The sequence below is a fragment of the Melanerpes formicivorus genome, unplaced genomic scaffold, assembly GCF_026170545.1.
Source record: "Melanerpes formicivorus ecotype bairdi unplaced genomic scaffold, bMelFor1.0.p_v2 SCAF_9, whole genome shotgun sequence".
NCBI classification, from domain to species: domain Eukaryota; kingdom Metazoa; phylum Chordata; class Aves; order Piciformes; family Picidae; genus Melanerpes; species Melanerpes formicivorus.
The window spans coordinates 12,690,344-12,716,834 of NW_027142361.1; the positions used below are offsets into that span (position 1 = coordinate 12,690,344).

Sequence of the window (26,491 nt, forward strand, 5' to 3'; positions counted from 1 at the left end):
CACGCTCCGGCCCCACCCACTTCCCTCGCGGGCGGGCCGCTCCTCCCTGCTTGGCTCGCCCCCACCACCTTTCTCCTTCTCGTTCTCCTCCCCTTCCCATTTGTGTGCGCTTATTGGTTGTAACGCCTCCTCCCTGTTCCCGCCGGTAGAATGCTCGCCCCACCCTTCCCCTTTTCGTTTGGCACCATCTTGGGGCGCATATGGCGGAGGTCTAGCCCAGACGTCCTCAGACTCCGATTTCCCCGCGGCACCCCAGGCCTCCTCGGCTAACTCACCCCAGAAGGATTTGGCTTGATTCTGTCCCTCCGCGAGTGAGTCGGGGTTCGGGGGGCGTATCACCCTCCTGCAATTCCTCAGGCTCGGTAGAATTGCCATCATCTGGGGGGCACGAAGTCCGCATGGCTGTCCCAACTCCCCACCTCGGGACAGCCGACAAACAGTCCTTCATCGCCCTCCAGATCTCCTTCTCCTGCCTGGCCCTCTGCAGAGCCCGCACAACTTTCCCCCACGACTTAAGATCCTTCCCACAGCCTGAGGACATCGTCTCCAGAGCTAGCGCTTCAGTGCATCTGCTCCACGTTTCTTGGTGGAGAATGTCCACCGGCTGACTTATAGCCCCAAGCTGCAACAACCTCGCAACTGCGAGAATAAATTCTTCGGGTTCACAATCAATACCCCACTGCTTCTGTAACTGCGACACGACCTTCACAAGGGCTTCCATCCTCCTTGTTGGTCCGGAAGCGTCCTCCCCGCTGGGCTGGTCCAGCCGCTCTGGCTGCCGTTCACCCAATTCCAGGCGAATTCCTGGGTTTCGGCACCACTTGTTGCCTGTCGTAGGCGTGGCGACCTGGTTCAGGAACAGCACGGCGGCCAACCCCAGGCCACTCGGTCCATCAGCTCGCCGACACCAATGTGGTGGATGGCAAATGGCGTTTATTAGTGAACAACACTACACTATATAACTAAAATTTACATCACTTCCGTAAACTAAACACTACTGGCTATCAGGAGAGGGGCCCTATCTTCCCGTACAACGCGAGATCTTCCGAACGCCGGGTCCTAACTACCTACAACTAGTACCTGCCAGCAATGAAATATGTCCCACCTGGCACTTTGAAGGGTACCACATCGAGCAGCAAGCCTCCATCCTGGGCTTTCTTGGCCAGGGTGTGTGAGCGGAGGGCGTACTCATCCTGCTCCAAATGGGAAATGGCAAAGGCAGCAGCCAGACGGTCAGCAGAGTGCCCCATCGTCTCGCTGGTGGAGAACTCTGCCACAGCTGGGAGCTACAAGACAGAAAAATCAAGTCAGGAGATAAAAATTCCTTCCCCCTGGGCAGTTACACTGAGCTGAGGTGTTGGTTCAGTCCTGCAGAGTCAGCCCCCTGGGTTAGGCAGAGCAGTTAATACTTGAGTTATGCAATTACCATGCTGGAAACTAGCTGGTGAGAAGGATGAGATGAACTTGCAATGGGTTTAGGAAATGTGATTAAAAATGGAGGTGCAGCCTGCTGGGTTCAAGAGCTGCACTGGGTTTGCACATACAGACAAAGAGCAGCTGCCTTGGTCATTTAACAAGGACTCTGCTACAATGGGTGACTGGTTTGGGCTCGAGGTGAGAAGAAAGTTCTTCACAGTCATTGGAATGTGCTGCCCAGGGAGGTGGTGGAGTCACTGTCCCAGAAGGTGTGCAAAAAAGGACTGGATGTGGCACTTGGAGCCATGGTTTAGTTGTCAGGTGGTGTTAGGTATTAGGTAATAGGTTGGACTTGATGATCTCTGAGGTCTTTTCCAACCTGGTTGATTCTGTGACTGTTTGGGTCACAGTGAAACAATGCATCCTGAGGCCTTGTCAAACACCTCCTCCAGCAAAACCAGAGGCACCAGGTGGGCTCAGCTGGACTTCAATTTTACCAGCAGCACACAGGAAGATCCTTTGCACACATTAAAGTCTGCCACTTTCATCTCTTATTTGGACTTTGGATCTCATCTCTGCTACACAGGCAGCCTGCAAGCCAGAGAGCAGTGGCAGACATACAGCTTCCTCATGAATAACATCATAAACCAGGATGGAAAAGACCTTTGAGATCATTGAGTCCAACCTATCACCCAACACTATGAAATCAACTAAACCACGGCACCAAGCACCCCAGCCAGTCTCTTCCTAAACACCTCCAGGGATGGTGACTCCACCACCTCCCTGGACAGCACATTCCAATGGCCAATCTCTCTTTCTATGAAGAACTTCTTCCTAACATCCAGCCTAAACCTCCCCTGGCACAGCTTGAGACTGTGTCCTCTTGTTCTGGTGCTGATTGCCTGGGAGAAGAGACCAACCCCCTCCTAGCTACAACCTCCCTTCAGGGAGTTGTAGACAGCAATAAGGTCACCCCTGAGCCTCCTCTTCTCCAGGCTAAGCAACCCCAGCTCCCTCAGCCTCTCCTCATAGGGCTGTGCTCCAAACCCCTCCCCAGCTTTGTTGCCCTTCTCTGGACACCTTCCAGCAACTCAACATCCTTCCTAAACTGAGGGGCCCAGAACTGGACACAGGACTCAAGGTGTGGCCTAACCAGTGCTGAATACAGGGGCAGAATGACCTCCCTGCTCCTGCTGGCCACACTGTTCCTGATGCAGGCCAGGATGCCATTGGCCCTCTTGGCTGCCTGGGCACACTGCAGGCTCATTTTCAGCCTGCCATCGACCAGTACCCCCAGGTCCCGCTCTTCCTGGCTGCTCTCCAGCCACTCTGACCCCAGCCTGTAGCATTGCATGGGGTTGTTGTGGTCAATGTGTAGAACCTGGCACTTGGATGTGTTAAATCTCATGCCCTTGGACCCTGCCCATCTGTCCAGCCTGGCAAGGTCTCTCTGCAGAGCTCTCCTACCCGCTAACAGATCAACTCCTGCCCCCAGCTCGGTGTCACCTGCAAATTTACTGATAATGGATTCAATCCCCTCATCCAGATCACCAATAAAGATATTGAACAGGATGGGGCTCAGCACTGAATCCCTGTCAAAGCTGCATTACATCTGAAATCTACTAAAAGTGTGACTTCTTCAGCATCATCCCACAGACTGGTTTGGGCGGGAAGAGTCCTTTCAAGGCCATCTAGCTAAACCCCTTGCAGTCAGCAGGGACACCTTCAACTACAGCAGGTTGCTCAGACCCTCATCCAACCTGACTCGGAATGATTCCAAGGATGAGGCATTTACCACCTCTCTGGGCAACCTGGATCAGCATCTCATCACCCTCAGTGTGAATAATTTCTTCCTTCTATCTAGTCTGGATCTCCACTCGTTTAGTTTAAAACCATCACCCCTTGTCCTGTCACAACAGGCCCTGATAAAAAGTCTGCCCTCATCTTTCTTATTTGCTCCTTTAAGCACTGAAAGGCCACAAGAAGGTCTCCCTAGAATCTTCTCTTCTCCAGGCTGAACAAACCCAACTGCCTCAGCCTGTCCTCACAGCTGAGGGGTTTCAGCCTTCGGAGCATTTTTATGACCTCACCTGGACCCACTCCAACAGGTGCAATATTCTCCTGTGCTGAGGACAGGAAGGACATGGAGCTGATGGAGAGGGCCCAGAGGAGGGACACAAAAATGATCACAGGGTTGGAGCACCTCTGCTATGAGGACAGGCTGAGGGAGCTGGGGTTGTTCAGCCTGGAGAAGAGGAGGCTCTGGGGAGACCTGTGGTGAGAGGTTGGACTTGATGATCTTTGAGGTCTCTTCCAACCTTGGTGATACTGTGACCTAATAGCAGCCTTCCAGTACCCGAAGGGGTCCTACAGGAAGGATGGGGAGAGACTGTTTACAAAGGCCTGCAATGGCAAGACAAGGGGAAATGACTTCAAACTAAAGAAGGGCAGATTTAGATTGGAAATCAGGAAGAGGTTCTTCACTATGAGGGTGGTGGAACACTGGAACAGGTTGCCCAGGGAGGTGGTTGAGGGTCCTTTCCTGGAGATATTCAAGGTGAGGCTTGACAAGGTCCTGGGCAGCCTGACCTAGTTGGGGATGTCCCCAGTGACTGTGGGGAGGTCAGACTGGATGACCTTTGGAGGTCTCTTCCAACCTGGACCATTCTATGACCCCAGAGCTGGACAGGACAACAGGAACAGAGCCAGTGATGCCAGGGAGGTTTAACACTCAGTGCTGGTAAAACATTCAGGAGGGAAACATTCCCACTCCCAGCAGAAAGTGCAGGGAGAACAAACTCAAAGCCTCAGCCTGCACCTGACCAACAGGTGCTGCCCCTCCACACTGCCCTGGGACACGGGCTCGGTGCTGTGTGCTGCACTTTGGCCCTCTCTCCACGCTGTCTCTGGCACTGGAGGGAGGGGCTGACCTTTGTGCTCCATTCCCCGAGCTCAGCTTTGTTGCCCTTCTCTGGACACCTTCCAGCAACTCAACATCTTTCCTAAACTGATGAGCCCAGAACTGGACACAGGACTCAAGGTGTGGCCAAACCAGTGCCAAGTACAGGGGCAGAATGACCTCCCTGCTCCTGCTGGCCACACTGTTCCTGATGCAGGCCAGTATGCCATCAGCCTTCTTGGCCACCTGGACACACTGCTGGCTCATGAGGAGCTTGATGGTGGTGAGGAGTAAAGTGTTCTTCCTGGAGCCCAGTTGGTATCTCTCTAGGAGTAACTCCTACCCACTACAGAGCATGGGGCCATGAATGCTACGAGATGCATTTGCTGACAGCAGTTTTAGCCTCAAGGACAGAGGTTAAAAGGCTAAAAGCAAGCCACAGACACCCTAGTTCCTCTTCACTGAGGCTATAAAAAATTGCCTTGCTTTCCATCCTGTTACAGACCAGTGCAGCTAAATACCTTAATGCCTGAAAATTACCTCAGGAGCAAAGTAGTGAGGGCGGATTTTGGAAAGCAAGGAGAGCTTTTGGCCCAGGGTCTTGGCTTGGTTCAGGGTCAGCATAGCCTTCCTCATCTTCCTGCTGTGACAAATGGGGATGTCAGACATCAACTCCACACCCCCTGCCATGACGATGTCACACTGCCCAGCTGCAATCATACCCACACCTGTGGAACAAGGCAGAGTCGCCCATGAATGGAATGGAATGGAATGGACCAGTGTGGCCAGTTGACGTTGTCCCCTTAAGAAAGGGAATATGGTGGACGGAAGTTGGTAAACGGAAAGAATAATTTAAACTAATTTCATCGGTGAAGTGGGAGGAAGCACCTTCTGAACTGGGCGTGAACTGGGCATTTCCAGCACTTCTCTGTCAGTCTTGCTTCCGCCTCTTCTTCGTGCTGCAGATCAAAAAGAAAACGCCGTGGCTCTCGATCAGCCCCAGAACCATCTACTGATGAGGAATGTGCAGAATCCGTGTCAGTTAAAAAGAGGGCTAAAAAGTTAATTGGTAAAGCAGCTCTAAATGACTTTGCTGATTCCAGCAAGCAGCCAAGGGCGTCGGCTGGTATTAACATGGCGCCTACTCCTTCTCCTACTCCCTCTCCTCCTTCTCCTACTCCCTCTCCTCCTTCTTCTTCTCCGTCGGCCATTAACGGAGCAACGTCACTTCCGCCCACTCCCTCAGTGGGACCGGAAGTCACTGCCCCAGCAGCTGATTTATCTCAGGACCTGTCAGCTTCCATTAAGGTGGCTGTAAATTCAAACACAGCTCCAGTTAAGGTGGCTACTTTAAAGACTAGAAGTGGAAAGGCCAAAGGTGGAGAAGAAGAGGTGGAGACTGATCCTGGTGAGGGGCCCTCTACTCTAAAAGATCCTGCTGAGGAGGAAGAGAAGGTTTGTTTTAAAGATCTAGCTAACCTAGTGAGATCAAAGCAGGATACAGATGAAGTTAGGAAAGCAGCTGGCAAAGGTGGTTCTCAGCTTAAAGAGATCCTTAGGAGAATGACAGCAGGGTTATAAGGACAAAGAATTCAGGGAGACTAAGAAGAAGATGATATTTCAGAGTGTTCGTCACCACGGGAGGAATTGCAAAATGTCCGTAAAGACTTCACCAGGGCAGATAAGGAGCCAGTTCTAGCTTGGCTTCGTAGGTCTTATGATACAGGTGCTCCAGCTCTAACAGTTGGAGACAAGTCAGCAGCTCAGTTAGGAACTCTCTCAAGGGACAATGGAATAGATAGACAACTAGGCGAAGCTCTCGGTAAGGTTAATCTGTGGATACGCCTCTTAATAGCGGTTGCCCTGAGATACCCTTCCCGAGATGATCTTCCATGGAATCCTAAACCCTGGACTACCATAGATGAGGGAATTAAGCGCTTGACAGAATTTGCTGTTAGAGAGCTACTCTATGGTGAACATGAAACTCTGAATCCAGATGACATTTCTGTGAGTATTGGTCTTGCTAAAAAGATCATCAAACTTGCTCCTTCTAATTATGCAAACATTCTGGCAAGCAGAATTGTGTCAAGAAATTATGGTGGAGTTTCTCCTACGGTTGGCCAATTCAGTGATCAAATGAGACAATTGGAGGATAGCATGACACGTGGTTCTTTGGTTTCGGCCATTAAAACTATGTCTGGTGATATTCAGAATTGCATAAGAGAGTTAAAAGATGAATTTAGAAATTCTATATCCCAATTGGCACAAAGGGATAATTTCAACTCTTCCTCCAGGTGGGTACAAGTTTCATCTGTGAGGAATACACGTCCTCCAAGGAGGTCATTCCAAAACAGGTCATTCCAAAACAGGTCACTCCAAAACAGACCACCAAGGCAATCACGTAGAACTATTTGGATAACTCTGCATGATCAGTTTGGTGAGAACATGAACCGCTGGGATGGCCAACCAACTTCTAATCTTTTCAGGAGACTGAGGGAATTGCAAAGTGGCAGAACCCGAGGTAGCAAGGGAGGTGGGGAGATTCAGGCTGGATGTGAGGAGGAGGTTCTTCACCATGAGAGTGGTGAAACCCTGGAATGGGTTGCCCAGGGAGGTGGTCGGGGCCCCGTCCCTGGGGGTGTTTAAGAGCAGGCTGGATGAGGCTCTGTCCAGCCTGATCTAGTGTGGGGTGTCCCTGCCCATGGCAGGGGGGTTGGAACTAGATGATCCTTGTGGTCCCTTCCAACCCTGAATGAAACTATGAAACTATGAAACTATAAGCAATACCAGAAGGGTAGCTGTTACTTCCACAGTTCCCCAGAACGACTCTTATGGCTCCAACAGTGGCTCCAGTTATAACATGCAAAGTTATAACCCTGCAAACTATGTGCAATGCACATGTGGGCATGTTCCCCATAACTAGGGGTGCCCTGCCTCCCGCCAGGGGGAGGAGAGGGATAACAGAGATAATAGAATCTATTGCGATGTGTACATCCAGTGGCCTGGCACTTCACAATTACGGAAGTACAGGACCTTGGTTGACACAGGAGCTCAGTGCACCATAATACCATCAAATTATCAGGGGTCAGAGTCTATAACTATTCTGGGAGTCACTGCTGGATCTCAAGAGTTAAGTAAGGTAGAGGTTAATATAAGTTTAACTGGTAAACAATGGAGGAAGCATACAGTTGTGACCGGACCTGATGCACCTTGTATTTTGGGAATTGATTTTCTGAGAGAAGGAAGCTATCTGCCAGACCTGAGCTTTCTGATGAATCTGCAGTTGTGGGACAACATAAGATACAGGACATTAAATTGCCGGTTGCTTCTCAGACTGTGCATCACAGACAATACAGAACCAACCGTGACTCTTTGTTGCCCATTCAGAACCAGATTCGTCAGTTGGAGAGTCAGAAAGTCGTCAGCAAAACTCATTCACCTTTCAACAGTCCAGTGTGGCCTGTGCGGAAGCAGAATGGAGACTGGCGTCTGACAGTAGACTACCGAGCCCTGAATGAAGTAACACCACCTATGAGTGCAGCAGTACCAGACATGATGGAGCTACAGTATGAGCTGGAATCCAAAGAGGCCAAATGGTATGCTACCATAGACATTGCTAATGCATTTTTCTCTATTCCCATAGCAGAGGAATGCAGGCCTCAGTTTGCTTTCACCTGGAGGGGAATCCAGTACATTTTCAACAGATTGCAAATGGGCTGGATCCACAGCTCAAGCATCTGTCATGCAGTGATCCACAATGCTCTGGAGGAAGGCGGTGCTCCAGAACACATCCAGTTCATCGATGATATCATCGTCTGGGGTAAAACTGCTGAGGAAGTCTTCGAGAAAGGTAACAAAATCATTGACATTCTTCTGAATGCAGGTTTTGCCATCAAGCGAGACAAGGTGAAAGGACCTACCACAGAGATTCAATTTCTGGGAGTGCGGTGGCAGGATGGACGCCGACACATTCCAGTGGATGTGGTAAATAGAGTCTCTACCATGGCAAATCCCACAAACAAGCAAGAGACCCTACGTTTCTTGGGGATAGTGGGATTTTGGAGACTGCACATTCCTGGATACAGTCAGATTGTGAAACCTCTGTATGATGTGACTCGAAAGAGAAACCATTTCCACTGGGGACCTGAACAACAAGAAGCCTTTGACCAGATAAAGCAAGAAGTAATTCAAGCAATGGGTCTGGGACCTGTCCGTGATGGTCCAGACATTAAGAACATTTTGTACACGGCTGCAAGCGACAATGGTCCAACCTGGTGCTTATGGCAAAAAGCTCCAGGTGAGACACCTGGACGACCTCTTGGTTTCTGGGGTCGAGGTTACAGAGGTTCAGAGGCTAATTATACTCCAACAGAGAAAGAAATCTTAGCTGCCTATGAAGGAGTAAAAGCATCTTCTGAAGTGATTGGAACTGAATCACAACTTCTTCTAGCTCCCAGATTACCAGTTTTGAATTGGATGTTCAAAGGCAAAGGCTCCACACCACATCATGCCACAGACTCAACATGGTCTAAGTGGATGGCTCTGATAACACAGAGAGCTCGAATGGGAAATCTTGAAAGACCTGGTCTAGTGGAGGTGATCTCAAGTTGGCCTGAAGGTAGTGTGGCCAGCAGGAGCAGGGAGGTCATAGTGCCCCTGTACTCTGCTCTGGTTAGGCCGCACCTTGAGTACTGTGTCCAGTTCTGGGCCCCTCAGTTTAAGAAGGACATCGAAACACTTGAGCGTGTCCAGAGAAGGGCAACAAGGCTGGTGAGAGGCCTTGAACACAAGCCCTATGAGGAGAGGCTGAGGGAGCTGGGATTGTTTAGCCTGGAGAAGAGGAGGCTCAGGGGTGACCTCATTGCCCTCTACAACTACCTGAAGGGTGGTTGTAGCCAGGAGGGGGTTGGCCTCTTCTCCCAGGCAACCAGCACCAGAACAAGGGGACACGGTCTCAAGCTGCGCCAGGGGAGGTTCAGACTCGAGGTGAGGAGGAAGTTCTTCACCGAGCAAGTCATTCGGCATTGGAATGGGTTGCCCAGGGAGGTGGTTGAGTCATCGACCCTGGAGGCGTTCAAGGGCAGATTGGACATGGCACTTGGTGCCATGGTCTAGTCATGAGGTCTGTGTTGATAGGTTGGACTCGATGATCCCCGAGGTCCTTTCCAACCTAAGTGATACTGTGAACTGTGCCAAACCTCCAGAGGAGAAAGTAACTCGTGCTGAGGGAGCTCCTCCTTACAATGACCTCTCTGATGATGAAAAGAAATATGCTTTGTTCACAGACGGTTCCTGTCGTCTTGTTGGAAACAAGCGAAGGTGGAAGTCTGCAGTGTGGAGCCCAACACGCCGAGTTGCAGAGGCGAAAGATGGAGAAGGAGAATCCAGTCAGTTCGCAGAGGTAAAAGCTGTCCAGGTAGCTCTCGACGTGGCTGAATGTGAGAGATGGCCAAAGCTTTATCTCTACACCAACTCATGGATGGTAGCCAATGCTCTGTGGGGTTGGCTAAAGAACTGGAAGAAGAGTGGTTGGCAGAGGAAAGGAAAACCCATTTGGGCAGCAGACCTGTGGCAGGACATTGCTGATCGAATTGAGAGAATTCCAGTGAAAGTGAGACACATCGATGCTCACATTCCTAAGAGCAAAGCTACTGAGAAACAGCAACACAACCATCAGGCAGATCTAGCTGCAAGAGTTTCTCAAGTAGACATGGACTCTAATCTTGATCTTGACTGGAAACACCGAGGTGAGATATTCTTAGCTCGGTGGGCTCATGATTCGTCAGGACATCAAGGCAGAGATGCAACATACCAATGGGCTCGTGACAGATCCATAGACATTTCCATGGATGCTATCACACAAGTTATCCATGACTGTGACATTTGTGCTGCTATTAAGCAGGCAAAACGACTTAAGCCCTTGTGGTATGGTGACAGATGGTCCAAGTACAAGTATGGTGAAGCTTGGCAGATTGACTACATCACTCTACCACGTTCTCGTTCTGGTAAGCAGTACGTGCTTACTATGGTAGAGGCAAACACTGGATGGTTGGAAACTTATCCAGTTCCACATGCAACTGCACGCAACACCATTCTCGGTCTGGAGAGACAAATCCTGTGGAGACACGGAACTCCAGAGAGGATTGAGTCAGACAACGGAACTCATTTCAAGAACAACCTTGTAAAGAGCTGGGCAAAAGAACACGGTATTGAGTGGATATTCCACATTCCCTACTATGCACCAGCTTCAGGGAAGATTGAACGCTACAACGGTTTGTTGAGGACCACTCTCAAAGCCATGGGAGGTGGATCTTTGAAAAACTGGGAAAAACATTTAGCATAAGCAACCTGGCTGGTAAATAGTAGAGGTTCCGTGAACCGAGCTGGACCTGCACATTCAGATTTTCTACGGAAAGTAGAAGGTGATAGAGTTCCTGTTGTTAGAGAAAAGAATCTGTTAGGTAAAACTGTTTGGGTGTTTTCACCCTCAGGAGAGGCTAAACCTGTCCGAGGGGTGGTTTCAGCTGAAGGTCCGGGTCACACTTATTGGGTAATGCAAGAGAATGGTGAAATTCAGTGTATTCCACAAAGAAATTTAACTTTAGCTGAAAGAGGTTAATTTCAAACTGCTGTATAGCTACATCACGCCCAGAGGAAGAATCAACGAGGAAATCTACGGTGCACGAACCCTGAGATCCCTGAGAGCCCTGAGTCAACTAAGAGACCCTGAGAATCCCTGTTTCCCTTTTCTTCGCTTCGTCAGTGAAGAAATGAACTGTTTTCCTTTTTTCTCATTTTCTGATTTTCTTGGACTTTTGAATCATCTACATCTGAGCATAGCCGGAATGGACTATGAACTTTACTTACGAACTGTAAATATCGTTTTGGATTGGATGGACAGTATGAACAGCCAATGAAATTGTTTAGAAGGGGTGGACTGTGGCCGGTTGACGTTGTCCCCTTAAGAAAGGGAATATGGTGGACGGAAGTTGGTAAACGGAAAGAATAATCTAAACTAATTTCATTGGTGAAGTGGGAGGAAGCACCTTCTGAACTGGGAGTGAACTGGGCATTTCCAGCACTTCTCTGTCAGTCTTGCTTCCGCCTCTTCTTCGTGCTGCAGCTCTCTCTGTGCTGGGCTTTCTGCCAAGGCCTCGGCCTTGAAGACCAGATAAAGGCCGGTATTAACTCCCTTCCAATTAACACGAACTGCTTCTAACATTTTTTTTTTTTTCTCTTTTCTCTCTCTTTCTATCCCACTCTGGGGAAAGGGGGAAAGAGGGGAGAGCGGAGGTGTGAAACCCCCCTCAGCCGAGGGGGGAACTCTCATTTCTGTGTTACTTTATTGTATATCTTTGTATATATTGTAGATATTGTAAATTTGTAAATATTCCCCTGCAAATCCTACATTGCTTTGTAAATATAAAGCTCCACTGCTTTGCTAATTCAGCTTGTGAGTTTTTTTTTCCTTTCCCTTCAATTTTTCTTTCCCTTTACTTTACAAGGGGGAAGGGATGAGGCTTCTTGGCCTTACCCTTCCAACCCACCACAACCAGGTTGAAAAAGACCTTTAAGATCAAGTCCAACCTATCACCCAACAGCATCTAATCAACTAAACCATGGCACCAAGCACCCCAGCCAGTCTCTTTTTAAACACCTCCAGTGATGGTGACTCCACCACCTCCCTGGACAGCACATTCCAATGGCCAATCTCTCTTTCTGGGAAGAATTTCTTCCTAACATCCAACCTAAACCTCCCCTGGTACAGCTTGAGACTGTGTCCTCTTGTTCTGGTGCTACGTGGGGCCAGACTCTTTTCAGTGGTGCCCACTGACAAAACAAGGAGCAACTGGCAAAATCTGGAAACCAGAAGGTTCCACCTGTGCAGAAGGAGAAAATTCTTTTCTGTGAGGGTGCCAGAGCACTGAACCAGTCTGCTCAGAGAGCTGTGGGGTCTTCTCTGCAGATTCCAAACCCACATGGATGTGATCCTGGGCAACCTGCTGTAGGTAACCCTGTTTTAGTCAGAAGGGTCAAACTAGATTCTGATTAGGCTATGTCAAAGATGAAAGTAGCCTGAACGACAGCAACTTCCTTATCATGATGTAGACTTTACCCCACAAGCTAACACAGGTACTGAACAGAAATTATTGATGACTGCAAAAGGTGTCCAGCAGGTCTACAGCAGACATTTGATTTCTACTATAATTGATGGGTTTAAAAAAAAAAAAAAACAAACCCTTTGCTTTCATCCCAGAATTTATCTTAGGATGTTCTCCCAAAGAACAAATGAGAGGACAAGAGGAAACAGCCTCAAGTTCTGCCAGGGAAGGTTTAGGTTGGACATAAGGAACAATTTTTTCCCTTAAAGATTTGTCAGGCTCTGGAATAAGCTGCCCAGGGTAGTGATGGAAGGGATGTCAAAACTATGTCAATGTGGTGCTGAGGGACATGGCTCAGTGATGACCTGGTAGTGCTGGACTAATAGTTGGACTCAATGATCTTCAAGGTGTCTTTCACCCAAAACAAATCTATCAATCTTCAGATGATTATTTACACTCATGAAGCAGCACAAGTTAGAGGAGGGACATAGATGAGTTGCTAAGTTCAGTCTCAAACCCACAACTTACTCATCCAGCCAACATACCTGTGGTCATAGCCTGGTTGGAAGAAATGCAAGCCATGGTGACTGTGTGGGCTGGAGTTTTGTCAGAGAAACCTGCTCCCAAGGCAGCCTAGGAGCAAGAAAGAACAGCTGTTAAAACCTCCACCTTTTGCTCCATGGGGTCAGAGCTACCTTCTGCCCCACAGCACACTTTTACAGCCTCAGCTGAGAACAAGCATATTGACTTTCATTTAAGGAATTACTGCAGCAGCTCTTCCCCCTCCCAGATTCTGGACAGGAGGAGATGGCAACTGCCAAGGTTCTTAACTGCATTATGTGGACAGTCACTGGACTTCCATTAATAAAAGGGAATTAATTACATATTTGACCATTTCAAAGAGGCTCCAGCTACTTGACATCATCTTTACTTCACTTTATGTGCAAAGGCAGCACGTGAAAGGAATTATTTAGACTCCTCAGGACACCAGACAGAAGGCATTTCCTGCCCAGAAAAAGCAACTTCTCCTCTAGCCCAGGCAAAAGCACAGCCTCCCATCATGGGATAACGTGACCTTCCCTACTTGAGACGAGGCCAAGTAGTTGAAAGTTCACAAGCCGTCCCCAGTTAAAATTACACCGCGGCCTCATCTGACTGTCAGGTGACCAAAGCAAGTATTTGCATAGCCAAGGCTAAAACCACTGATGGAACTGGGCAGCCTCAGAGCCTCCTGAGTCTTTCCAGCCCAGGTTACACCAGAGTTAGCTCCAAGTTAGAAAATCACATCTCGCTTCTGTCCATTCCTTCCGTGCATCAGCTCCTTCCTGTGTACCATGTGAACTGTGTTCTTACAGGCTGTTATAATAGCAGGCAGCCAAGATACTTTTTTGCAAGTGTTTGTAATCTTGACACACACTAGCTGCAGAAATCAGACTGGCACAGGCAATGCTTGCACATGACCCACCTCTCGAGCAACATTACTGGTTTTCACCTCCTGGATAACTGTGCCATACACAATGTAATCCACAACATCCTGTGGGACACTGGTGCGGTTCAGCAACCCCCTGCGGAGAAGGGCTCAACAAACTGAATCTCCACCATCCAAATAATAACAGGACAAGAAGAAACACCCTCAGGTTGTGCCAGGGGAGGGTTAGGTTGAACATGAGGAATAATTCTGTCCCTAAAAGGTTTGTCAAGCTCTGGAATAGGCTGCCCAGGGAAGTAGTGGAGTCCCCATCCCTGGAAGGGTTGAAAAGACTTGGAGATATATCCCTCAGCAACACAATTCAGTGGTGACCCTGGCAGTGCTGGGTTAACAGCTGAACTCAATGATCTCAAAGGTCTTTTCCAATCAAAACTATTCTATGATTCTAACATTGGGACCCCCAGCAGTTTACTGTGTTTTCTGGGCCCTTCTAGTACTCCATTTACTTACTGCAGAGCTGCTCTTGCCAGGTCATGTGGCATAAGATCAGCATACCTGGAAGTTAAAGAGGAGAGGCAGAAACTTAGAGCTGTCAAGAAGCAATGCAGGTGTCTACTTGACAGTAAGCCAACACCAGAAAGACTCCACCATGTTTGTAATTAACCACTTCACACTCCAGGTTGTGAAGACAATCAGTGCACAGGCCAGCACACAGTCACTGTGCTAAGAACATTTAAAAGCAGAACGAAGAGGATAAAGAAATGCCCAATCCATCTGAACTGCTAGGTCTAGTCCCAGTTCAGCTGTGAATTCTAATGAGAGTCTACAGCAGAGTCTTTGCAGATTGTCCTGGTAGTTCTGTGAAATTTCTTGCTTTATCTGCTGCAGACTCACCAACAGCTTCCTCCAGATGTGCAGCAAATCCTCTTTCCTCTCAGACTCCATTATAAGCAATCTTCTTCTGACTAGGTATGTTCATTAGGTAACTTGGAGTAACTGTGCAGCCTAACTCATGGTCATTGCAGTTCTTCATGTGTAACTACATCAAAATGAGCAAAAGCCAACTGTTTTTCACAGAGAGATCCCTACTGTTAACCACCTCAGCATGTATTTTCTTCTTGTGTTACACTTACGAGGTGCCAGACTGCAAGAAGGGAGTACGGACTCCCTCCACCACGACAATATTCTTCACACCACTTTTGGATAAGGTCTTCTTAGTCTTGGGTTGGACTGTTAAGAGAGAATTAATGTTAGAAAGGACAGCAGCAAGCTTGAAGGAAGCCATTTTGGCTCAGTAGCTGATCGGGACCGCTCGTCCGGAACCGCTCCGCTTAAGCTGTGAGTTTCTCGGGGTTTTTCTTTTGCTTTTGCTTTCCTTTCAGGGCTTCGCGGGTCGGGAGGACTGCTAGTAGGGGGAGGAGCCGGCAGGATCGTGCTCACGAGAGCCTGCACGGGTCACGGGAGCCTGACGTCAGCCGCGGCAGTTTTAAAAGCCGCCCGGGCTGTGCGCGCGGCGCCATTTTGGCTCAGTAGCTGATCGGGACCGCTCGTCCGGAACCGCTCCGCTTAAGCTAATTATACTCCAACAGAGAAAGAAATCTTAGCTGCCTATGAAGGAGTAAAAGCATCTTCTGAAGTGATTGGAACTGAATCACAACTTCTTCTAGCTCCCAGATTACCAGTTTTGAATTGGATGTTCAAAGGCAAAGGCTCCACACCACATCATGCCACAGACTCAACATGGTCTAAGTGGATGGCTCTGATAACACAGAGAGCTCGAATGGGAAATCTTGAAAGACCTGGTCTAGTGGAGGTGATCTCAAGTTGGCCTGAAGGTAGTGTGGCCAGCAGGAGCAGGGAGGTCATAGTGCCCCTGTACTCTGCTCTGGTTAGGCCGCACCTTGAGTACTGTGTCCAGTTCTGGGCTCCTCAGTTTAAGAAGGACATTGAGACACTTGAGCGTGTCCAGAGAAGGGCAACAAGGCTGGTGAGAGGCCTTGAACACAAGCCCTATGAGGAGAGGCTGAGGGAGCTGGGATTGTTTAGCCTGGAGAAGAGGAGGCTCAGGGGTGACCTCATTGCCCTCTACAACTACCTGAAAGGTGGTTGTAGCCAGGAGGGGGTTGGCCTCTTCTCCCAGGCAACCAGCACCAGAACAAGGGGACACGGTCTCAAGCTGCGCCAGGGGAGGTTCAGACTCGAGGTGAGGAGGAAGTTCTTCACCGAGCGAGTCATTCGGCATTGGAATGGGTTGCCCAGGGAGGTGGTTGAGTCATCGACCCTGGAGGTGTTCAAGGGGAGATTGGACGTGGCACTTGGTGCCATGGTCTAGTCATGGGGTCTGTGGTGTCAGGTTGGACTCGATGATCCTCGAGGTCCTTTCCAACCTAAGTGATACTGTGATACTGTGATTCTCTTAAAATCTCTGGAACACAAGGAAAATTGTCTCCTTTGATGCCTAGGTCAGAAGTAGAGTGGGTAGGACACCTGAGCTGGCATCTTGTCTCTGGTTAATGATGTGATGTGTGGAAAATGATTTAACAACCTAATACACCCCCAGCAGCAGAGATTCATCTCTAGCTACACTAAGACAATGTTCCAGCTAAGGAGAAAGGCCCATAACTTCTTGTCTCTATTACCACTGACATCAATGGTGCAGGAACTGCTGCACAGCTTAGAACACAAATGAGGCAGAACAAATTCAAAGCCTTAGCTAAGATCTCTGACATTGTCTCCCAGAACACCCCCCTAAGGGAGCTCAGGAAGTGTGGGTTGGATGAGTGGACAGTGAGGTGGATTGAGGACTGGCTGAAGGACAGAGGTTAGAAGGCAGAGATTAGTGGCAATGTCTACTCAGAGGCCTGCAGCTCACAGTGTTCCCTAAGGGTCAGGACTGAGTCCAGTCTTGTTCAACATCTCCATCAATGATCTGAATGAAAGGACAGAGAGAACCCTCAGCCAGTTTGCTGAAGATACAAAGCTGGGAGGAGGGGCTGACATCCCATGAGGTTGTGCTGACATTCAGCAAGACCTGGATAATCTAGAGTGTTTGGCAGAGAGGAACCTCAAGAATTTCAACCAGGCCAAGTGTAGGGTCCTGCACCTGGGAGGGTAAACTCCCTGCACCAGGACAGGTCAGGGGTTGACCTGATGGAAAGCAGCTCTGTGGAGAAGGACCTGGGAGTGCCAGCAATGTGCCCTTGTGGCCATGAAGGCCAACAGTCTCCTGGGTTTCAGGAAGAAGAGTGACCAGCAAGTCTAGGGAGGTTCTCCTCCCTCTCTACTTTGCCTTACTGAGGCCACATCTGGAGCCTTGGGGCCAGCTGTTTCCTTTGAGGGTGCTGGAGCCGTGGAAGAGGCTACCCAGAGAGGCTGTGGAGTCTCTTTCTCTGAAGAAATTCCAAACCCACCTCACCACAATCCTGGGCAACCTGCTCTGCATGACCCTGGTTTAGGTGGGGGGCTGGACTAGGTGATCTCCAAAGGTCCCTTCCAAGCCCCAATTTTGTGAAGATCACTCACTTGGGGAGCAGCAAGGACATAGTAACTGCCTTGCATGTGCTCCTACTGCACAGTAAAGGCGAGATAATTCAAGGTAAATAAAATAGTTCAAGTCAACTAACTTGCACTCCCAGAGGGAAGCAAAAAGAGTGCATATAGTTGCTGTGGATAACTAAGTATTCAACAGGCCACTGCAAGAGCTCTTCTGGAGTAACTGAAAGAGAGTTCAGTGAGAATTTGATAATGCAGTCAGGCTTGCTAATCTTAATGAGCATATGGGACAGGTCCTTTTACCAGCAAGAAAAGGACAGACACATAAAGCAGATTAAGACCAGCTAAAGACTGCACTGAACCAAACTCCATGCTGTTCTTGGGTTATACAAGGCTCTGTTTCGAGGGGATAAGGAGCTGGTCTCCAGGCCAGTTTCCAAAATCCAGGCAGCTCAAAGCATGAGTCACCTAAGCAACCCTTCCAACTACTCACTAAGGGACACAGCTAAAACCCCACGTGTCACTGCACACATTCAGCAGCTTCACTGAGACCTGAACCTCTAAATGGTCTCTCTGGACTTCAGAGCTAATTTCACAAAGCTTCTCCTTGTGAGGGACAATCACTTCCCCTCTGAGAAAGCAAGCTAGTTGTGCCTAAACAGTTAATAAACCCTCTGGGGACGACGGAGATTGGAATCAATACGGCTGATCAATATGATCTAGTATTGTTCCTTTATTGCTTCATCATTGTTCCGTTATAAAGCAAGTATAGTGCAAAGCAGACAGTAGAGCTGACAGGCTAGTAAGGAGTGCGCAGAAGAAGTGCGTATTAAGAAAAACTTTACAACTTATATAAGCTCGGGGGGCATTGCTGGCATGGCTTCATTGGCCCCTCACGAGTGACCACACACTGTACTACTGTGGATTATTGGTTAACACGTGGGATTGTTGATATACGTGTGTGTCCTGTCATTCCAAGATAACTCTCTATGTTTATGGCTACCAGTGCCCTGCTTTGGTTACACAGTGCGGGCACAGCACTGTTCTGCTATACTGCAAGCCACTTCCGCACTCATGCTGGGCACGGCCTACCACCATGTCAGGCTCTAGGCCTACACTGCCAGATTGCTCACACTGCCTGTCACAACCATTACCACAAAACCCCAAGCTCATCCTCTGTGTTAGGGCTCTAGAAATAGCAATATCAGGTGACAAAGAGGCATAGCTGCTGAGAGTGAGGTTGAAAGGACTCAGCTGCCAGCAGAAGTTTTATTTCACAGAATGGTTTTGTCTGGAACAGACTTTCAAGATCATTGTGTCTAACCACAAACCCAGCACTGTCAGTTCACCACTAAACCATGTCCCTCAGCAACACATCTAAACAGCTTTTAAAACTCCTCTAGGGATGGGGACTCCACCACTGCCCTGGGCAGCCTGTTCCAGGGCTTGACAACCCTTTTGGGGAAGAAATTGTTCCTCATGTCCAACCTAAGCCTCCCCTGGCACAAATTAGAAGTATAGAATTGTTTTGGTTGGAAAAAACCTTTAAGATCATAGAGCCCAATCGTTACATAACACTGCCAAGCCTGATGCTAAATTGTGTCCCTCTGCATTACATCTCAGCATCTTTTAAACACCTCCAGGGATGGTGATTCAACCATCTCCCTCAGAAGCCTTGTTCTAGTGTTTGATAATCCTTTCAGTGAAGAATTTTTTTCTAATATCTAACCTCAAATCTTCTAATATCCAACCTAAACTTCCCCTTGTAGCCATTTCCTCTCGTCCTAGCACTTTTCCTTGGGAGAAGAGTCTGACTACCATCTCACTCTGACGTCCTTTCAGGGAGCTGTACGGCAGCAAGGCCTTCCCGGAGCCTCCTTTTCTCCAAACTAAACAACTCCAACTCCCTCAGCCACTCCTCACAAGACTTGTGGCTCTAGACCCTTCACTGCTTTCACTGCCCTTGTCTGGACACTCTCCAGCACCTCACTGTCTTTCTTGAGGTGAGGGGCCAAAGATTTGTGTGTGCGTGTGTTCACAAAACTAAACACATGACTTGTGTGCAGCTTTCTTGAGCTAAGGCTGTGTGCCCTGAATATGTGAGATTTGCATATGAGGCAGCACTGGAAAAAGGATACAACTTCAGAAAGAGTCTCTTTTAGCAAAAACCCACTGAAGATTCCAGGTGTCTTTCACTTTACCTGCAGCTTGTAACTGCAACGAGCAGCTGAGCAATAGAGCAACTAGAAAAGAAGAAACAGAACAGTAGGATTTGTCAATCCTGAAATGTAACACTTTTGGTTTCTGCAAGAATTATTAAAAAGAAGAAATAAGGTGTTGCCACAGTAAGGTGACTGAACATTAACCTCTGGGAGGTATTTTTCATTTTGCTCCTAAAAAAACAACGCCGTTCCTAGCAACCAGCATGAGATTCCTCCTCTGTTAAGATGCCAACAGAACAGAGATTCAGGTACAAGCAGCCAGCCCAGACCCAACACTTAGAATTTCCTAACCCAGCAATTCAAGTTTTTAATAAAGGCAACGATACTTACAGACCCTGGCAGCCCATCCTGAGGAGGCAGGGAAGTTTTGGATCGCATGGCTCAGCATGGTACTCATTTTGGTATCTAGAGAGCTGAAAAAAGACTGATATTAATCCCAACTGGTCTGTTCAGAGCAATTTCAAGGTGAACAACCTGCCTGCTTCACACAAAGCCAAAAAAAGCAAGCAAGAGAAGGTACTCCAAGGACAGCAGCACGCACAATTACTTCCTATCACACTTTTGGGAGAGCACCTAACTCACGAGGAGCCTGGCTTATGACTGTGGCCTGCAAACGTCCCTGTAAATAAATACTCACCTCCCCAGTAACCCAGCACTCAGTGTGGTTTGATTCCCCTCCCAGTAACTGTTCCACTGCTTCCCCACTGGAAAATTGACCCAGTGCCCAGTCAATTTCCTTGCCAGCCCGACTCAGGGGACGCTCTCTCCTTGGCATGATTTCATGCCACTGCCCCTCATTTCAACCATCAGTTCTAACCTCAGAAACTTCTGCTGCTTGTACCTAGGGGAAGCAAGGCAAACTGGTATCCACTACCTCAAAACCTTCCATTGCAGCTTTCCCAAAGCTCATTCCAAAGCAGGGTTTCCCCACAAACCAAACCCCATTTGCAGTTTTTACTGCCCAGAGTAAAAACAAATGGTCCTCACAGCTCATTCTTTGGCTGCACCACAACAGCATTCACCTCATTCCGTCAGGGTTTTGGTGCTCTCCCTCCCAAATACACACACTTCCATTTCCTATAGATTTAGGGAAACACCTGCAGCCTCAAGTACTCCCCATCCCCTTATTCTCTAAACAGTATTAAGCTGCCAACCACTCACTTCCACATCTCGCATTTCACAGCTCCACTCCTACATGCCACACAGCATTCATCAGCCAGCTATGCTGGCATCCCACAAGCCAAATCAAGGCTTCTACCAGTAAAAGTGCAGAAAACAGATCTCCTGATCATCCTTCTCTGTCTCACCCCCACCCCTGATTGAAGCTTTTCCCCAAATCACTGACAGAACAGTCCCTTCCTGTGTCTGCAAACCAGACCAACACCTTGCTCCCCTGCTCTCCTCCCATTATACCAACTCACCTCACTCCCTACGACAAGAACTATCCCCTCCCTTTTCAGTGGCTCCCCTAGTACCCCAACAAGATAGTTCTTCACCCTCACAAACTGATCTGGCCAAAGCTCTTTTTGGAGTCCGCAGCACTACCCCTGCTTGCACAACCGCCCCTCATCCCCTTCCTCTTTCAACAACCCTGGCCCCTGTACACACCACAACACCTTTCCTGCACACACTCACATGACAGGCATCATGTATAGACAGCGTACACAAGCCACGCCCCCCTCACACTTGCTTCTCCTCCCACCAGACGCTCCCCTCACCCCCCACACCAGCTCCTCGTACCAGGCGCAGTCCCCAGAGCCACTACGCACTGCTCAGCCGCGCACGGGCAACCCCGGTCCAGGCGTGTACCCCCTCATCGGGCCGCAAGCACCCCAAGAGGTGCCCCAAAATCAAGCAAAGACACCCCCACCCCATAATTAAGCAGCAGGCCCCACCCCTCACGTTCACACCTAACACCCTCCTTCACCTTTCACCTGCTTCCCCTCCACCCGGCCCATCTACTTCCACTTCTTCCCCACTCCCCTTCTCTCCAGCCAAAGCCGCCCTCCGAGCCTCCCGGCCGCCCCCTTCACCCTCAGCAGCGCCCCCAACCCACTCCACAAGCTGCGCACCTCCACCCTGCGCCCGGCACCACCCGCCACTGCCACCTCCCGCCGCGCCGCCACTCAGAAAGGGCCCCGCGCCCACCCCACTCCCCGGGCAGCCCTACCGCCCGCCTGAGGAACACTACCTCTCCCGCAGCCCCTACTCGCGCTCTCCCTCTCTCCCCGATCCCGCTCCGTATGGATGAGAAAAATCCGAGACCTTTCGGTGAGCGGAGAAAAGGGAGCAAGGAGGGAACCGGCGACCGTAGAGCGAACAGGCAGAGCCAAAGGCAGCGGCAGGCGGGGCGGGGCGGGGCGGTGGGGATGAGGCGACCGAGCCCTCCCCCGCGGGTGGCCTCTCCCTCATTCGACCTCGCGCGCAGCAAAGATGGCGGCCGCAGTGCGCGCTATCGGCAGTCTCGGGCGCTTCACGGTCGCCGCCAAGTATAGCGCGTCCCACCGCCCACCGCCCGCGGGTGAGCTGCCGCCTTGGGGGACGCTGCCTCCTGCGGCGGGGGAGGAGGCGGGCGCGGACCTCAGGGTGGGGTGGGGTCGGACCTTGGTGTGAGCGTGTCTCCGTGTGACTAAGTGAGGGTGGCACTGGGGCACCGAGAAATAGGTCGCCGGGCGGTATGCCCTCGGGGGTCGGCGCTGAGAAGAACAGGGCGTTAGCGGGGGAGGGTCTCTGAGGAACAGGGGAGAGGATGATATGGGGTGGAGGGGAGCCGTGGGATCAGGAGGAAGCTATGAGGCGAAGGGAGTTTCGGGGTAGGGGAGCTGCGGAATGGGGGCTGCCGGCGCGGAGGGGTCCCTGCGCCGTCTGCTAGTGTCCCACGCCAGGATGATGTCCCGCGGCCGAGGAACCGTGCAAGGGCACTGTCGTATCCGTCATCGCCTCTTAGCAAGGGGTCCGTTCCTCCGTGTTCTCGGGGGCCATGGGGTGTAGGGGGGTATGTGCGCCACGGGGGAGATGCTCCTACACCAGTCCCCAAGGCAGGCTGCCGTTCGTGTGTCTGACCACGGCCCCTGTGTCCTTGCACTCATTTTGGGAGTCCGTGTATGGCTCGGGGTGGGGCGGAGGGTCCTGCGGCAGACCCTCCAGGCAGGATTCTGTTGAGCTGATCCACGAAGAAAGAGTGTGCTTGTGTCCTTACACGTGTGTATATTCCCAGTGTCTTTTGCCATGCCTGGCAGGGGATGTCCTGCTGTCCTTGGATGTCTTAACAGAGGACACACAGGGGAAGTGGGCATCCCTCTCCCCTCATATGGGTGGGGAGAACATCCCCAGGAATGTTATCATTTTCAGGTGCCTGACCATCTATCTTTATTTTGATTGATTGATGTTCCTTTGTGATCTGCTGACCCGGGCAGGACCTTGACACCCTCCTGCCTGTTGGCAGTGCTGGCTTATGATGCCTCCTTGCAGAGCTACTAAAGCAAGGAATCACCAGGTACCCTTGGGAAGGCTCAGAGGTGTTGGAAACCAGTTCTTATTGCTACACTTTGATTGGTCTCATGATCTGGTATTGACATTGTGTGGTGGGTTAACGCCTCTTTCTGAAAACAAAAGAAGAAATCAGGGTGGAGGGCTTGCGGGTACTTTACACTCCCTGAAGGGCGTTTCCCCCCTGGGAAAGCTGAGTCTGTTCCACTTCCCCCTCCCTGCCCAGCTAGGGTATAAAAAGCAGGACATCATAGCAGTTGGATCTCCTTTTTGGCTCCTGCCTCTGCTGGATGAGAGCTACTGCAGCTGCCCTTCCTGCTCCTCAGCCACGTGGCCGGACCTGATCCTTTTCCCTGCTGCCTCTGCACCTCCTCAGAGAAAGACTGCTTTTGTATTATTTTTTTATCTGTCCCACTCCTATCCATTCGTGTTCCTTGCCCTTGTGAACCTTGTTTTTCCCTGTTATTGTTATATATATATAATTTGAAGAAAAAAATTATTTGCCTCTCTACTTCCAAGCTGACTCCAGATTGTTGCTTAGTGGATTTGCTCCTTACCCCTTTTTTTTCCTCCTCTCCCTGTTTGAAGGGAGGAGGTGGGGGGGGAGTGGGGAAGAGATTCTCAGCCTTTTCCCATTTGAGCTTTTAACTCTCAGCTAAGGCTCAAACCACTACAATTTTATTTTTGGCGCCCAACGTGGGGCTGGCTGCTGTGCCCACTCTGCAGATCGATTGCAAAAGATGGAGAGTTTAAATTTAGTTCTGGGTGTTGGTTTGGGTTTGCAAGTTGGGGGCTCAAGTTTTGTTGCCAGGGTGACTGTGTGAACTCTCCTGTGGACTGCAGAAGGACTCCTGGTGCGTGCTGATAGCACAGAAGTCCCTCGTGTTGCTTGGGAACAGCGAGGGGTGGCTCTTTCTGTGACTTTCTGCCCGGGGTGGCTTAAAAATGCTCAACTAGCCTAAGAAGGTGAGACCTGCCTTCTCCTCCTTGTCCTCTGTGGAGCGACGAGCGGCAGGGAGCGGAGCGGAGGAGGGGGCAGCGGCAAGCAGAGCAGGGTCGGCCCGCGGCCGCTGCGGGGGATGGCCTCCCGCGGCGAGCGGGCAAGCGACGGCTTCCGAAACCCGAGGGGGTGGAGGCGACTTGGACTCTGCATCGCGGCGACAGAGACGGCGGGGGCCGGGCCGGCTGCGTTCAAGCGGCGGCGGCACCGCTGAGCCGGGCTGCGTTCAAGCGGCGGCGGCAGCTGTAAAACTTTCCCTGGTGTTTTCGGACATGCTCCGAGAATGGCACCAAGCACCTGGCTCCGCCTCTTCTCTTCTCAGCGAGTTGTGCTGCAGCCGCCCCTCTGCTGGGGGAAGGCTATGAACCGGATGCGGTGATGCCTCGGTACGCGAACCCCCCGGGGGGGGGGGGGTGATGTGCCTGTGATGTGCCGGCGATGTGCCTTTGTGTAGTTTTGGACCGCAGCTGGAAGCGGTCGGCTGAGGCTCCCTGGAGGGATGGAGAAAAGCGGTCGTTGCTCCGACCGGCTTGCCCCAGGGGTGGAAAAAGACGCTGATTAACTGTAAAAGCAAACAAAGGCTCGGCTGAGAAGTTGTGAGGTATTGCCAGGTGACCAGGATGTCCCAACGAGTCCACAAGGAATTCACACTGCAGGAGAATGACTGTGTCGCTGGGAGGTTCCATCATATGAGGAAGAAGAACTGGAATGGACTGGTACTTGAGCATGAATGAGAGACTGTGTGGAAGGACACCCAGATGAAGACCTGGACTGTTGCTAGACATGTCATCGGAAGAGTTCTAGTTTGATGATATGTTCTGGGTGCAGGGATTATGGTATTGAATAAGGGGTGGCGTGTGGTGGTTTAGGCTGGGTGCCGGCCCGGATGCCACTGCACAGAACACACCTGGGAGGTCCCTATGGGTGGGCCCAGCCCAGGGGGTGGTCACAGGCAGGTATTCCATCCCATAATGCCCTGCTCCCCTATAAAATGCCCATGCGGGGTCTTCGCTTTCTCTTTCGTCCCCAGCTGCAGCCTAGGTAAAATGGCGTGAGCCACCTCCCTTGGGCCTGCCCAGGCCCAAGGCTGGGTTGGGGGGGAGGAAAGAGCCCTGGGGGATTTGGGTGTACCCCCAGGTGGGGATGGGATGTTCTTGGGTATGTTCTGGGATCTCTCTCTTTGTCACGGTGCTTGTGGTTCTCTGTAAAGCTTTCATTGGTGTTTGTTTTTAAATTGTTTTTCTATTTAAACTTTCCATCAGTTTTGCAATCCCGTTGTCTGAGTCGTTGTTTCTGCCCTGTGGTGGGGAGGGGGTTTGCCCCAACCCATTACACATTGGCCTGAAATCCATCCGCATTTTAAATCTAAAACCTGTCTTACCTGTGGTGTTGAAGCAAGTTTGTACGTGAGCTGGCTGCTCCAGGAGCAGTGTGCTGCAGCTGAGAACAAGTAGAGCTGTGGTAACTCACTGAAGTCAGTGCTCAGGCTGTCATTGGTTATAACTGGCAATACTCTGATGATACCAAACTGGGAGGAGTGGCTGACACAGTATGAGGCTGTGCTGCCACTCAGCAAGACCTGGATAATCTGGAGGGGCAAACCTCAAGATGTTCAACAAGGGTCCTGCACCTGGGGAGGAATAACCTCCTGCACCAGTGCAGATTAGGGGTTGACTTGCTGGACAACAGCTGTACAGAGAAGGATCTAGGGTGCTGGTAGACAAGAAGTTGCCCATGAGCCAGCTGTGGCCAAGGAGGCCAGTAGTCTCCTGGGGTGCATTCAGAAGACTGTGGCCAGCAAGTCAAAACAGGTTCATCTACCCCTCTATTCTGCCCTAGTGAGGTCACATCTGGAGTCCTGAGCCCAGATTTGGACTCCCCAGTTCAAGAGTGACAAGGGACTACTGGAGATAGCCCAGCAGAGGCTACAAAGATGCTGAGGGGATTGGAGCATCTCTTTGAGGAGAAGGTGAGAAATCTGGGGCTGTTTAGCCTGGAGAAGAGCAGCCTGAGAGGGGATCTTCTCAATGCTCATCAATAGCTAAAGCACAGGGGTGAGAGAATGGGACCAGACTCTTCAATGGCTCATAGTGACTGTACAAGGGGCAATGGACACAAACTGGAACCCAGCAGGTTCCATCTGAACATGAGGAGAAGCTTTTTCCTATGAGGGTGCTGGAGCCATGGGCTGTTCAGCAGAGTTTTCAAATGTGCATGGACATTGCCAGGTGCTGTGGGTGGCCCTGCTTTAGCAGGGGGGTGGACTAGATGTCCTTTCCAACCCCCACCATGCTGAGATTCTGGGATTCATCACAAACAACCCTGGGGCTGCTGTGAGGACGCTGTCACTCACTTTAGTAGTGGTGTTCTGCCCTAACAAAGTTTGTCAAAGAGGTTGCAAACCTCTCCAGGGCAGGCTGAAGGGCATGCAAAAGCAGACAG

At 50.4% G+C, this 26,491-nt stretch overlaps 2 protein-coding genes across 7 annotated transcripts in view; one reads left to right on the plus strand and one right to left on the minus strand.

Annotated features, from left to right (window-relative positions):
• Positions 1-913: 913 nt before the first annotated feature.
• Positions 914-21,926, minus strand: HADHB (hydroxyacyl-CoA dehydrogenase trifunctional multienzyme complex subunit beta). Of its 6 annotated transcripts, none has more exons than XM_068143044.1 (9): positions 21,826-21,926; positions 19,891-19,973; positions 19,540-19,581; positions 14,980-15,076; positions 14,357-14,401; positions 13,883-13,982; positions 12,963-13,050; positions 4,856-5,043; positions 914-1,286 (listed from the first exon to the last, which is right to left on the minus strand). In XM_068143044.1, the coding sequence occupies exons 2-9, from the start codon at positions 19,955-19,957 to the stop codon at positions 1,074-1,076; spliced, it is 840 nt and encodes a 279-aa protein (XP_067999145.1). In that variant the 5' UTR covers positions 19,958-19,973; positions 21,826-21,926; the 3' UTR covers positions 914-1,073. The 6 variants fall into 6 exon arrangements, with proteins under 6 accessions (XP_067999145.1, XP_067999147.1, XP_067999144.1 ...); XM_068143046.1 differs by lacking the exon at positions 21,826-21,926 and adding an exon at positions 21,752-21,816; XM_068143043.1 differs by lacking the exon at positions 21,826-21,926 and adding an exon at positions 21,633-21,681.
• Positions 21,927-21,970: 44 nt separating this feature from the next.
• Positions 21,971-26,491, plus strand: part of HADHA (hydroxyacyl-CoA dehydrogenase trifunctional multienzyme complex subunit alpha) — a 55,078-nt gene continuing 50,557 nt past the window's right edge. Inside the window, exon 1 of the mRNA XM_068143041.1 lies at positions 21,971-22,081. Coding sequence (XP_067999142.1) covers positions 21,994-22,081 — 88 coding nt within the window. The 5' untranslated portion in view covers positions 21,971-21,993. The remainder of the gene's footprint in view (positions 22,082-26,491) is intronic.

Bases quoted from the DNA above. Each gene is read 5' to 3' on its own strand.
- HADHB (XM_068143044.1), bottom strand. From the start codon at position 19,957: ATGAGTACCATGCTGAGCCATGCGATCCAAAACTTCCCTGCCTCCTCA. The intron at 14,402-14,979 runs GTAAGTGTAACA...TTTAACTTCCAG, and splicing joins TTCTTGCAGTCTGGCACCTC to GTATGCTGATCTTATGCCAC. The intron at 13,983-14,356 runs GTAAGTAAATGG...CCTTCTCCGCAG, and splicing joins CTGGCAAGAGCAGCTCTGCA to GGGGTTGCTGAACCGCACCA.